At 34.6% G+C, this 15,580-nt stretch overlaps 1 protein-coding gene across 1 annotated transcript in view; it reads left to right on the plus strand.

The window, feature by feature from the left end:
• Nucleotides 1-967: 967 nt before the first annotated feature.
• LOC123306298 (protein doublesex) overlaps nucleotides 968-15,580 on the plus strand; it is a 94,686-nt gene continuing 80,073 nt past the window's right edge. The window contains exon 1 of the mRNA XM_044888223.1: nucleotides 968-1,667. Within this exon, the coding sequence (XP_044744158.1) occupies nucleotides 1,238-1,667 (430 nt within the window). The 5' untranslated portion in view covers nucleotides 968-1,237. The remainder of the gene's footprint in view (nucleotides 1,668-15,580) is intronic.

Consider the following 15,580-nt stretch of genomic DNA (forward strand, 5'->3'; position numbering starts at 1 on the left):
AGTATCAGCTATTTTAGTGAGCACCTTAGCTGTCAAAATTTTAGAAAAAAGTTTTCATAAGAAAAAATACATCTCTATGTTATAGCTCAGCAAATCTTCCTGTTGGAAAAATTCATAGTACGCCATTGGATTGCTACCAAAAAAGTGTCTGTATAATGTTTTCATTTCAACATCCTAGCTCAAACAGAAACGAAGATAATGTCCAAAGTTGAAATTTTAATTTTGACCTATAACGCGAAAACAAAAGAAGATAGAGTTGATGGCATTCTTAGTTTCTCGAAAAAGGACGACCGTAATGCGCCATGCATTTTCCTCTATCACGTTGGGCTGAAAAATTTGTAATTCAGGTATCACCAATTTTGCCTACCCTGTACAGTGTTTGTAAGAACTGGTAACCATTGAATATTCTCATAGAAAGATTTAGCTGTCCATCAATTTTTTGCACATGAGCACCATTCGCCAAAACGGGCAACAATACTCAGAAAAAACCAAATTTGGGGTCGCATCATAAAAATCAGATGGAAAAAATCGCCTGACAATGAATGAAAAATGGAACTTTATGGTAAAACGTTTCGGAGTCTATATCAGACTCCCTCATCAGATGAATTCTCAAAAATTTCAGATTATGCCTCCCAGAGTGAATTAACGTTTCGGAGTCTATATCAGACTCCCTCATCAGACGAATTCTCAAAAATTTCAGATTATGCCTCCCAGAGCAAATTAACTCCAGCTTAACTCCTAGATATTTAGGTAATTATCGTTTTCGACGTTTCGGACCTTGAGAACCCCCTGATAACCCAGTTCCACGTCGAAAACGCTAAAATTCCGGCGTGAATCGAAACGCGAGTAAGAAATCGAAAAGGCCGGCGAGCCATAAATTCGTCGACCGAGAGAAACTGAGAACATTTGACAAAAGCGCATTAAACTGCAGTCTGCACATGCATTTCCCCTTCCAACTTGCTCAAAGTCGTAAATGAGCCCCCTTTGGCCCCGCCGTCCTGGTGCAGCTCAACAGACTCACTTGCCTCATGCAATACTGACTGACAGTTCATTTCGCGACGACCGGCACTGCATTCGAAGCCGCGTGCACTTTCTAGATCCGCGTCTCGTACCTCAACCGCATTTTATTCGACCTGTTGCTCCCTCCGACAAACACCCCAGCACGTGGAGTGTGAAGTGATCAGTGACCCTCGGACGGATATGTTTGGTTTCTGAATCGTGCGAAGAACTTGTCACCATGTCGGACACTCAGGAGTTTGAGATAAAGACTGATACGAACGCTTCGAGCACCTCGGCGAACCCCAGGACGCCACCGAATTGCGCCAGATGCCGAAATCACCGCATGAAAATCCCCCTGAAGGGTCACAAGAGATATTGCAAATACAGAAATTGTGCGTGCGAGAAATGCCGGCTTACTTCTGAGCGGCAGCGGGTTATGGCCATGCAGACCGCGCTCAGGAGGGCCCAGGCTCAGGATGAAGCCATGGCGAAGAGCGGAGCTATTGACCCTCATCTTCTCCAAAACACCCCATCCCCTATACTGATGAAGAGGAAATTGGACTGCGACTCTTCGTCTTCTTCCCAGTGTTCTCCACCTCCTAAAATCATGAGGACCATGTCACCCCTGGTTGAACCTCCCACAACGTCTTCATCTATGGGGGTTGTTGGTGAGCTCATTTTCTCATTTTTTTGAATGGCATATATCGCTTCTTATTTCTTATACAGTCCAGCTATAGTTCCACTTTGCATTAATTTCCAACAAGCTGGATTTTGATACAAGTCTTCAATATAGGTTAATTTTCCGAAGTTATAGGTCATGAATTTTGGCCACTAGAAAAATGAACGAGAGAAAGTTTGTAGATCGTAAAATTTTCTACAATGCCATTTGTTTTTTACTCTGATAGTGTTTAGCGATTCCAAACCGTTGAAAATTCGAATTTTCAATTACATGCACACATATCCGCACCACCCTTTTGTAGTTTACCCGGAGCTTTTCTTAAGGTGGTCTCTCCAGTAAGATTACTCCACATATACTATAATAATAATGAAATTTGTGTCAGCAAGAAAATTGCATCAAATTCTACGCTGCCATTTGTTTCTTCCTGTTCGCTGTCTCCTTCTTCTTCGAGTTCTTCTTCTTCTTGCTCAGTTTGTTTTGACTGTTCTGATAAAGGAACTCATCCATTGTGAAAAATCTTCATCCGTAGCATGCGTTTGATTCTGCATCAGTGTGAGAGCCTTGAGAATTAGTACAGAGTACAGACTGACGAATGAAACAATACCACTTTTCTTCCAGTTACAAATGATTGCATTCGGCATTTTCTCTGAAGTTGGTGGAGGAAGTAAAGACTGGATTGGATACAAAATATTATCCATGAATGAAAGTGGTTCGAAAATCTGTATGATTTGATTGATTACACAAAAGTATTTTCAAATTCTTACTCCTCAGCAGATGTTATCATCATCATCGCAAACAGAATTTGTATGCATACTTCTGCCAGCTATTATAGAGCGATAGATATTACACTTTTGACTTTCGTTGAAAATAAAAGGAGCAATGGACATTACCTTGTCCATATACCCGCAACATTTCTTTTTACTTATCAACACTTGGTGTGTTCTACCCGATGTTTTACCAAGTGCAATTGTAGTTGGTCAATGAACTGAATATTTTGGTGCCAATCCAGACTTTACTTCCAAGTGCTCCAGAGAAAATACAGAATGCAATTCTTGGTAACTTTTAGAAAGGCTACACTTAGAGCTACACAAAAAATTGTGTGGGCGGAAAAAGTTCTGTTCATTGGTCTGTATCAATTGTCCAAGGCTACTGTTAGTACTGTTGCACCAAATCTGAATCAAATGCGACCAATGACGATTTTTCTGCAATCAATGAGGATCTTATTGACATAACTCTATTATCAGTCAATGGACAAATTGAGCAAGAAGAGGAAGAAACAAATGGAACGCACAATTGATAATGAGTAAATGTTATTTCAAGCAAATATGTGGATTTAATTGAAAGCTTTCTAACGTTTTGGAATTGCCATTACTCTAGAAGGGTGGCTCTTGGGAAACAAGTATTGATACGTTTTTTGTATCCCATTGTTGATCTGCAAACCTTCTTTCGCTAATTTTTCTAGTAGCTCTGACTATTTCAGCGATATATGCGGAAAACCAAAATTTGTGACCTTTGACTTTGGATAAAATACAACCTACAAGCGGAATCGACGAGGACTTTGGACGAGTATTTTCAATAACGTATTGAAGAACTGCACAAAAACCCAGCTTGATGAAAATCAATGTAAACTTTCTCAGACTATTTCGTCTGAATCAAGAGGTACCTAATCGAATCTTTATACATACTACATACCTACTATCCTACATTCAGAACCATTAAATCGCGATAGACCATAGTCCATAATTACTACTAAATCCGAAACTGAAATCACAATATAATAGTTGTTGCATCTGTTTTATTCTACTTCCTCACCTGCTATATAACCTCTAAACCCCAGACGAGCTTGTTTACAATACGAGAGAAGTTATCAACGAAGCTCCTATTTCATTCCAAATAGGTACTACAAAAATAGATTGAAAGATGCTTGAAATGTAAGGATATGATAAATCTAGAATTATAATATTTAATAAAAAGCGTATGAGTATTGGACCTTTCAACTTTGGATAAAGATTAAGTTGTAGCTGTCAGACGAAAATGAACGAATAAGCAAAAAAACAACCAGTTGGACTGCATAACATTGCAGCGTTGCTCTCTATTACAAATATGACCTATAGATAATGACTCATTGAAGCAATAAAACTGAATCGCATCATGAAAAAAGAACTTACAGTTTCCTGCAAAATAAGGGATGCTGTTAGAAACGTTTTACTACACTTGTTCTCTTAGTCAAGTTTTAGCGTCCGTTGAATTGTCATTTAAATAACTAAATAATAATATTAAAAAGTGAACGTTTTCTGCTTGGTAACAAACCTGTTCAACTCATGCATGATATTCATATATTCCAAGCATTGTATTTTGACAAGTCTATTGTTTCCAAAAAAATATTTCAATATTGCGGAAAATGAATTGTTTGAAATTTTAATTTGAAGAATTAATCCATATCTGACCTTGAAATGTAACGAATCCAGAAAATAAATTATTGTTGTTCTGTCAGTTTTCCTGAAATCTATTATTTGAAAATCAATTTAGCATTAGTTTTGAGCCTCTAAATTGTCGGAGATTCTGAATTTCCCATCATGCTCCATCATCAGGGGTTGGTAACGGATTTTTCAATTTGATGAACTCATCTGCAGCCTCCTAGCAACTGATATAGTATTCATAGTATTCATTTATTCTTTCTTTTGTGACGAAACAAACTATTATCAATTCAGAAAATGGAAAATCGTGAAAGTATTGTATTTAAAGAAGGACTCAAAATGTTCGGTAAGAAAATATTCAAACCGAAACAATGATAGCACTGCAGTCATTTTGAGGTATATATTTAATTATGTATTCATTTTGTATTGAGTTTATTTGAAAGGAATGATATGAATAATTCAAATATGTAGAGCAACACTTTTTCCATTTTTGGATTGTAATTCATATGAGAAAGTAAACTGATTCAAATATAAAACGTATTGAATCAATCTGGAATAAATCAATTCCTTTTCCAAATCCAATTTTTTAGACTTTTTTTACTCACACTATTCAGAAGATTTAATGCTAAGCAATTAATCGTAATTTATAGCCCTGAAAGTCCCAATTCATACCTCACATTGTTGTGAAGAGTTTTACGTTTTCACAATTTTTGGCTCAACAAAGGGAGTCTTAAGTAACCAATAATTTATCCTGCAGAAAAATGAAACAAAGGGAATCTCCTTCATTGAAACTTTTATTTTGTAGTGGTACTCGTTTAACAGAATATCGAAAAAGGTTGTATCTCTCAAGCACGTTGTTATGCTGTTGCAACCACATCTTTGTCAGAATCAGGCTGATTTGTCAGACCGCCTCATTGAAATGTGACCCATTAACGAGGAACATAAATAATTTACAATTCAAATAATGTGTTGTAAAAAACTGAGCAAGTGGTGCTACCTGAGGGTTTGTTATCCTAGGAAATGCCGAAATTCTGAGATGTGTGGACAGGCATTTATCTTAATTAATGTTTCACTCCTTGTGAGATTCGAGATTTGTTCTGAGATAAGTAAGAGTTGATTGGTACACTATCTTCAACTTGTCAGATTATGCCAATAAGTTGTAGGAAGTTAGATTTAGAAATAGGTACCTACACCGGGATCCTATGAGGTTGAAAGCTTCATACTAATTTTTCAATTATGAGTACATAGAACCTGCAAAAATGTAGAATGAATGAAAAAAATTAACTATCGTTGGACTAACTTCAGTTTTAGGAAAACCGTTGAAACATTTCACATAAAATCATAGAAGCTACTGACAAATATAATTTCTTCGTGTACTTTTTCCTCTGAAAGAACATCTGTCATTACATAAAATACTCTGTATTATTGTTGATTTGTGTCGAGCGATATCGCTTTTAATTTCGTAATCCAGGTTCATGTTCCACAGGTCTAGAAATAACTTCCCAACTGGCATTCATAAATCTGGACGTCCTTGTATGTTTAATCTGACTATTGAACTTGGAAGTATGACATTCTTTTCCAAATTGTGTCGAAGAATTGCAGAAAATTCGTGTATATCATCTGAAGGCTAGTATAAAGATGTCATCCCTAATTTATTCATTTCAATGGAAGAAATCCATCCCTTTATGATACAGCTGATGTGTCATGTGATCATCATTCCTAAAGGCATTATTCTTGCGACAGACAAAATAGAAAGTACAGCTACGAATGGTTCGACTATCTATGATCTATGACATTTCTGTTAAGAGTGCGAGTTTTTTGAATAAAAAATATAGATAAAAACATTTACACTCCTATCAAATTAATTGGTTGATGACCTGAAATTATCCATAAATGGAAAGGAGTATGAAAACATTTACCATTCCCGACAGAAAAACTCAGCAAGAACGTTATCTAGGAGCAACACGTTTTTCTGATTTAAGTAGATGATTAATTGATTAAGATGAAGTTTCACTTCTCATATTCGTATGCATGGACGTTAATGAATTCAATTGAATTAATTGATTTCGCTGAAGTGAGGGGATAAGTATATATGAAATCATTTCAATTCGAACAAAGCATTGATCTGAAGTATTAGCCAACCAAGAAAGGTTTCAAGAGTAAATGAATAGACGACGCTTTCCTGATCACAATCCTCTATCCTTACCTTCCACTACTAAATCATCTGAGAATTTCGAATCGATGTTTCCGATACTTCATCAAAATCCATAAAACGAGACTGAATACATCCCTCATTATCACTAGGATGAGTTCTATCTTCAACAATTTTTTCTTTAACACAATACCAGACTTAGGCGGTCAAAACTATTGTGAAGTGCTAAAAAGCTCATTCTAGTAGAACTCATGCGGTTCAGTTTCGTTTCGTTCTTTTTTTCATCTGGTAATTAATTAATTTATTTATTATGAAAAAGTATTCGAAGCGAATATTATTTTTCCAAAGATTTAAAACCCCATGGACTAAATGAATGTAAACGAAATCCCCAAAGCATATAAGGATCAGTTCTTGTTATATTCCTTGAAATTTCTGTATATACCCCAGCGCACAAAACTCGAAAACGATAAACCTGTATAACAATTATCAAAAAATTCCACCAAACACAAAATAGATTGGCAAATGGCCTATAATTCACTTTGGTAATTAGTGTTGAATGTATTACTTAATCGTACATATGTAAATGTAATATGAGTAAATTTCGAAGTAAATTACAATGAAAGTTCAAGATTGTCCGAAAATATTGTTTGTAATTAAAGAAAACCAACTTCAAAAACTATTCATTATGATAATTTTGAGCTTAAATACACTTTTTAAATGGTATAGAACATGTCAACATGCATACGGTAGAAATACATACAGGCATTGAGTAATTCAATTTCGTGTCTTAAAGTTGTTAATTCCTGATGAAATTTTGGTCACTTATAGTTCAAATAATGAAGGTATAGGTAACTGAAATATTCCTTTACCGTGACTTCATTACTCACTCAACGACAATAGAATTTTCCTCAATTGAAGATAAAACTTTGACTCTTCTGTTCTCACTGTTTGAGTTTTCACTTCAACAATTTCAGGAAAATGATGTTGATGAAACACATTTCAGCTATTCCCATAACCTTCTGTCTTCTGTAGAAGAAAAACTACTCAAATTATCAAATTCACTAAGCCATTTCTATAGAATATCAATACCGACCAAGAGTGCAATAGTAATTCCTCCTTGAAAATGAAAACCACTCTTTTTTTTATTCCTGTTTACTAATTCTTATGGAGCGATATTTTCCAACCAGATTCTAGGAAAAAATCGGTGTAGAGGACGCGTTGCGAACGAATCCAGCTGAGATGTTCCTGGTCAATTTATGTGAGGATGCTAATTTCATCTCGCCTACATTGTAAACTTGGTACTTCAAGCACAGGTTGTTCCCATTCGAGGTGACTCTGTGTATGAATTCACGGAAAACGGCATACGGGTGTGTTCAAATTGTACTAGTGGAAACTGCTCTTCAGCGTAAAGGGTTCAGCAGCCTATTAATATGAAATTCGCCATGAAGTAAAACATAGTAGAAGATCCTAGATAAATCAGAGCAAACATCTACTATATTTTCAATAATTATAGCATCTAACGGTTCGGAGTAAAATCCAATCTGAAAACTTCTTTGAAGATCCCTCTTTCCTAAAGACGGTCGGTCAAATATGCAAGAAACTCATAATTGAACTTAATTTATCGAAAAAACAATCAGAAACTATAATGGATGACAAATTTACTTCACAAGGAATTATTATACTTATGTCAATGAATCGTTTCATAATTTATAGTACCTACTCAAGTAATTCCCCAATAAACAGTATTCTGATCATGTATATTTGAAGTGGTAACTAATAAATTCAATGTCTTCCTACAAGTGCAGGGGAGCCAGTAAACAGGCATTCCAGCAAATTATTTCTTCGATATTGTACCCCACTTGTCCAATAAGTCTAGGTCTGTCTCACCAGCAGCTCGTTCACGTTAATAAATTATCATTTTAATCGAAAAATCTTTCGTTAACCAACACTTGAGTGACATAAATGGTGGAGCGTAATCCTTATATTTATGCTAGTTAGTGGGAGCTGAGATTGAAGGTTGCAATATGCATATTAGACTGCATTATTTGGATTCATAGTTTGGGATCTCCTGAAAGAGGTCTTCGGGACAGGTTTGCTGCACCTGGGATTGATTTTATATACGTTTTTGATGGGCATGTAATATGTATGGATAACGGTGCGAAAAGTTCGGAACTTGAGCTCTGTCGTGGTATCAAATTTCTATAGCAGTCGACGGTCTGTGCATAAATTGGCAAATTCGATGAAAAAAAAACGCTCGTATGAAATTCATGAAAGAATTTCTAGTTGATGCTTCTGAATTCACTCAACCTCTGAAGCATAAGGAGTAATAACTAAAAACCGTATGTAGACTAAACAGCCTTTAATGTCACGTTTTAGAGCCTCTATCAGAGGCCTTCCCTAGACAATAAATATTTTAAAAATAAATGCAGATCCTTTCAAGTTCCAAAATATCCTTCAATCAATAAACTTGTTACCTGCCCGTTTTAACTTTCATTGAATCACATAAATGTGGACGTGAAATTACAACTGATCGAAAATTCATTTTACCATTGATAAATTGACTGATAAGTCAGTTCAGTTCATTTGAAAAAAAGATTTTTAATATCAATTTCGAATCATAAGGCTCATTTTTCTACATAGTGGCACAAAAAATTAAAGGGAGGCATTTGTTATCAATCACGATGTCAATATAATGGAGTATAACAGTTTCTTTCCTTAAAACACTCACTCCATCGGTTTTCATTTCAAGAGATTTGCAATCCCGTGAGAAATTCAATTTAATCGGTCCCAAATGGACGTTCTGCTGACGCGTCTTTTCATCGAAGATGTAAATAAACAAATAGTAAGCCGTGAATTCGATAAACAAATACTGGAGTCTAGACGGTGTAGAAATAAATTCTTGATACAAATTATGCCGACTAAGGACTCCCTGTGTTCTAATGACTATAATTTAGGAACAAGCCTGTCATTTTAAATATCTGTGAGTATAGTTAATAGTTGTGGGTGATCACAGACCGTGATTATTTAAGTTTTTGAATGATGTTACGAAAATGAGGACATATGTGGAGTAACACTTTCACCTACACTTCTTGGTCCTCAGAAAAAATATATCTATCTTCCAATATTTGCAAAAATTGAGATACGATCAAGTTCAACGCTAGTATTGTTCACTTGAGGCATACTTCTTCATATGGGGGCTCTTATGATTTTTATGGAAACCCTGTATTTAGCAATTAATTAATTTTGGGAAATAAAGCGTGCAAAAAGATCAATATCATTTCAGATTGTAGAAATGTTTCAATACATGAATTGTGGGCCAGTTGTTCTCATTCTTTAATTGGAATGGGACTAATTTCGTATATATAATGTCAGTATTCATTAAATTTTATGGGAATGCCATACATCACATTCCGAAATTTATGAAGAACATGGAAATATAGGGAATGTTACTTTTTATTACCACCTAAATATTCATAAGTCTTCGAAAGCACGAACTTCTACCATAAATTACGTTTCTAAGTCCACTTAATATATCCCAATTTCTACAAATTTCCTCCGAATGAAACTGGTGAATTGAACCTCGAAAAAAATAGCTCTGTGTACAAAAATAACCTTAAATTAAACAGTATTTCAGCGCTTAAAGGCATTTATTAGGAGAAATGACTACTGAGCTTTGGACTGTCATTATTTTGAATGGTCTCTCTAGTAATATTCTCGAAAATTAAGAATTTCAATGAGAATGGCATAATATTCATTCACTTGATAGGTGTCGGAACATAACATTCATTGGGTGCAGTTGTTACAAGTGATAATTTCACCTTTATTAATGCGATTTTGTTAATCTGTGATATCATCAGACATGCTGAATACCGAATTTGTTTCAGTATTCCTAAGCCTTGAATTAAGCGGAATTGCAATCTGGTAGACACTACCATACCTTGACAATTCGCAATGTGTTGGTATTCAGCATTAATGACACTTTATTGCGACAAATTTAATTCTTACTCATTTCACACTTGTATGATCGCTGATAATGAGAAATTTTGTCGTGGAACTATAAATGGAATTGTGCCTATGAAAAGCGAATTAGCGGAGGCTGAGCCTTTACTTCTGTTTAATAGTCACGGATAGATGATTAATTCGAATAATTCAAATATTTCCACAATAAGGTATTAACAGGAAATAAGTTATGTTTTCAAGCAATCGAAAAAACTCCAATCCATCTGATCAGAATACTCAGAACACATTCTCATATAGGCTTTTTAACCAAAAGAGATAATTTGATTCAAATATTTATATTTTATATTGTCCTAGCTTGAAAAAATGACACATATCAAACTATGATTGTTCAAAATAGTGTATAAAAATTTATTTATATTTATATTCAAGATAAAATGGTCTGGAAAACGTTGTTACTAAGTAGAAATTTGTATCTAAATATTCACTATCATTATCAGTCAACTACACTTTGCACACACGTTTCTACTTCTACCAACGTCGCCATATCGGATTATTTTCGTGGGAACTTCACACTTTAGTCATCTCATGGAGTTTATATTTCCTTTTCTATTTCCAAAATCAATTATCCCTCTATTTCGATCGTTACAGTTTTTTTAATCACGAATATGGGTAGGTTTTTTGACTAGTTGGCGCATTCAAATACGAGAGATTTTCAACATAGCCAAATGTTCAAAAATATCCCGAGTTATCCTTTTTATACGACTGGAATCGGTACTGAGATGTGGCAACGTTGCCTCCGAGGTTGTACGATGAAGTCCTTGTGAGTTCAAGACTATACTCGTGTAATGAATTAGGTTTACGTAGGTACACTCGATGCAATCTAATCTTCTCAATTTAATATTGAAAAAATGTTGAACTTGACATTGAACTTTTGATATCATCCATTATCCTAAATTTGTAATTCTGATTGTCTACATTATGTTGACTGTAGAGCTCGTACAATTTAACGGCTTGAGGTATTTGATGTAGATAATGAGCAGGTGACCTAATTGAAACAGAGACTAGTTTGAGTTTTAAAACCGATGCTAAATCAGCAAATTTTAAATTATGTATTTGATAGTTAAATTAATTCAGTACATGTCCTTCTGTTGAGGGTGTTTGTATTTGATCAGGAAAAGCAAATGAATAAAAGCTGAAATTATCGGAATATCTTAATCGTCTACCTAAACATATAAAAATATGAGTATGTTAAAAACACAAATTAAGATACCAAATACTAGAACAGTAATTCCTGAATGGGAACGAGCAATGGTCATAATTATGAAATAATCCGGAAAAATGTAAACTGATCGTAAAAGCATATCGTTGTCATAAATATTTCGGAATTGGTTACTGAAAATACTGTTCAATATTCCTAATATATTTGAAATTGAGGAAGGTAATAAATCCCCATCAGGATTTTCCTAAACATATATCTCACATTTTTTTTAATGGAAAACAAAATTGTTGCAGTGATTTTATCATTGACACTCTAATTTATAAAGACTGTTTCGCTAGCGTTTTTTATTTTGCATGAACCTGCCATTGCACAAAAGAGTAGGCATTTACCCGATTCTATAAGGCCTAAACCAAAGTATAGAGAGATGAAAATTATTTTCCTAAACCTCTATCTTCCATATTTCTTGAAATGATATATCCCACTCTGTATGAGTCGTTTACTTGGTGACAGTGCAGGACTGTTCTGATGTGCTAATTCTACATATACCTCGAAAATAATATAATGCATTAGTTTAGAAATTGGTCTGTTGCCAGCTGAAAAAAAAATATTTCATGCCAGTGCTCCGTAATAATTCACCCTTCAAAAATAATTGTCAAGGACCTTCTGGTTGTTTTATACACACAACTGGTATACATTGTTATCAGCTGTTTAAAGATGAATAATTAAGACTCATCTCGAAGAAGTGTTCACAACCAACAGACTCTGCCTCTTTACCTCGTCTAGCATCACACTGACGAGATAATGAAGAAATTTCGTGGTTAAGAAGGGTTGTTAACGTTTTACGGTCATCCCCGAAACTTATCTTGATATCTGTGTACTAATAAGTTTCCAAATTTGTAGACTGAATTTATTCAGCAGACTTTTTGAAATTTGGTTTCAATCTCAATAGAAGCACCATTTCAAGGAACAATCAGTGAATGTTTGAAGGATTTCTCAACATGATGATGGTTCATTGCAATTGTCAATATATTCTTGAAATTTATTCTGAGCTAATGAGCTGTTATAAAAGGATTGTCAATAAGCATTTATATATTCCGGATTTTCATTTGAAACGACTGCTAAGCCAGTCCTTATGATAAAACACACATCGGCAGTCAATGCCGGAATAAACATTGAAAAAAGCAGGGTTCGCAGCTGAAATTTTTATTCGTTTCACAAATATGCTTCATTGGAATGGTGTAACTAAAGTGAATCTATATTAGAGTGCTCATAAACGAGGTAACCCCAATATAGCGAATGATTGAATACCTAACGCCAACCACTAGTGCATACAAATTAATGCTTTTCAGTTTCAGTTCACGTGGCATGTTGTAGCTGGCAAAATTTACTGAATCAAAGGAATAATGATTATTTTCTGTCGCAATTTGAACGACAAGCCAACTCACAACATCTTTGGCCACACATGTTTGTAACAACTTTCTACTTAATAAAAGAAAAAAGGAAAGCATTTTCTCTAGTATTCTGCTCAGGGTTAGAACAGTGAAAGGATCTGAAGCAAAAAGATTCTTCGATGGTGTTCTTGAGTTCAATTCCTAATGGATGATTTTGTGAAAAAAAAACTACAGAAAGAACATGATTTGGATAATGGTTGAGGAACAAAATTGTTCATCTGAGTAAAGCGAAATGCCAATAACATTCATAGATTTGAAAATGATACATTGAAACTCAGAAATTCTGAATTCCTCATCCCACCATAGTGTCCATTCATTCGAAATCAAATTTTCTTATCAAACTGAAATGCATCACTTTAATGGGTAATACAAACCCGCCAAAGAAACTCTCGGAACAGTATACCAGAGGATTTTGATTTGCCATATCATAAAATTTGCCATTCCGGCATATAAAACCTACTTTGAAAACGCTCGTAGGAAATTGTAAAAATTCTAATAAGAGAGTGCTCTCGGAGATGAAGTTCTCAGTTTTATTATGGGATAAAACTAGTGTATAATATACCATCAAGTCTGTTATAAAGCTAAATATTGAGACTGCAGATATTACCATTCTTCATCGCTTGTGTTCGACGCCTCAAGAAGTTATCATTTTGATGAATGTACAAGGAATAATTAAATTCCGCAGAGAGGTGCGATTCAAATTTTATTACATTCTGTTCGGATGATCGTGAATGAGATGCAATAAATTTGAATTCTTCTGATGGGTGGATTTTTCAGTAGACCAACGGATGGTCTATCCGCTATGATGAATATCGTCGTAACACAATTTGTTCTGAGTTGAAATTTCAAACAAATCAGTGAGCGTTCAACTTAGAGCTGAATTTCTAATTTTAATTTAAGAAAAAAAACATTCTTCATAGATTTTCAACAGCTTGTATCTTTTCAAACTTGCCAAATTTGGAAAAACGATAAAGGGAGAAAGTATCCACAAAATTTAACTCAATGCACGTACTGCAACTGTCTCTATAGACCTCAATCTATAACATTCAATGCAATATTTCACTCATTTATTGAACAGTTACAACCTATCAAGTAATGATGAAGAGTTTCAATAAGTATTGAAGTGATTAAGCCACTTATTCAAGAAAATATATACATTCTCGTAATGAATTCATTCAACACCAAGACGGATACTTTCATATACAACATTACGCAGACCACTTCTATTTCCTAATTAATATCATAACACCCTATTGAGCTGAAAGCTTAATGCATTTGAAATTTATGTTGACGATATAATTACAGCCAGTTCCTATGAGAGGCACGTTTATCCGGTATTTAGACAAGGAAAAATCGATTCATTTTCCTTATCTATAAAGAAATCTAAATTCTCTTTGAATTGGTATTGGACTGTTAGGGAAAACCATCAAATTTCCATAAAGGTGGTATCCGCACTGCATTCTATGTATACGGGAAAGCGGTGGAAGGTGGAATATAAGATTTATGGCCATATTATATTTTGTGTCACTTGGTATGCGTCAATTTTGTATACCCCTGTTGCTACACAGCTTTCTCCGGAGTCAAAGATGTAACGTGCGTTCAAAAAAATTCGTCGTCAAGTAGGCTATGAAATTTTGAAGGCTGATGTTCGGTGGCTGAACGTATGTCTTTCCTTGAATTACTTTATCTTCCCAAAATGTAAACAATGATGACATTAACCTATATATCGTAATTTTGTACGGAAAGGCACTTTTCAGAAAAGGTTACATGTAAATTTCACCCAACTTTCGAAAAGCATTTCTTTCATTGAGTAAGATGACAAGAATCCAAACAATCTGAGGCGGTTAGAAAAGTTCTTCGTAAAAATTTTAACCGTCCACTATTTTCATACGTAAGAGACATGAATCTTGAATTGATCGTGGTAGTATGTTTTTTTGTAAGAAGGTTCTAGTTACTTCAGTCTTCAGTCATATGAATAAATCACAGTAAGATTCTCAATGAAATGTTTATTAATTCTCTATAAATATTGAATTGATTCAGTCATTACTGAAAATCCATGACTAAACTGAAAGAACTGAATTACATGAAAATAGCTATTGGACAATTTATTAAAATTCAATTCAGCTATAAAAAGGCATGATGCTTTCTCCTTCATAACGTTCTGCTATTGAAGTTCCATAAAAGAAAGTAGGTCCACATTTTGCCTTTGACTGATGCATACTGTCAGTATGCATCAGTTCAGTATGATACTGAACTCCAATTTTTCTCGGATGCTACAAGGTTAGGTAATCACAATCTTTTCAGTTTTCTGATAACATGTCAATCTTTATGGAAGCAAATGGATATCTTTTTTTCAAAATCGGGTGGCATATGCCAACGGATACTCCATCCACTTGAGATAAAATCTGAAGAGAGGTTTGTCGAGCTTCTGTCACCATGTTTTCATTATGACTGAACTCTAGAGTTTTCTTTTTTGTTATACCACTTCCTTTTTTGTTTGAACATACCTGTTTCGTCAACACATCGCAAAACAGTACAATGGAAAAATTCATTCTTTAATCTACAGCAACATAGGCTTCAATGAAGTCGCCGGAACAGAATATTTCCATTTTCCTTCAATTTTCTTTTCAATTTTGAAGTAGAATTCAATAGTAAAAGTCTTTCACACGTCCGTAAAAACCATCTTTATAATTTGCTGATAAT

Source organism: Coccinella septempunctata, chromosome 2, assembly GCF_907165205.1.
Source record: "Coccinella septempunctata chromosome 2, icCocSept1.1, whole genome shotgun sequence".
NCBI classification, from domain to species: Eukaryota; Metazoa; Arthropoda; class Insecta; order Coleoptera; family Coccinellidae; genus Coccinella; species Coccinella septempunctata.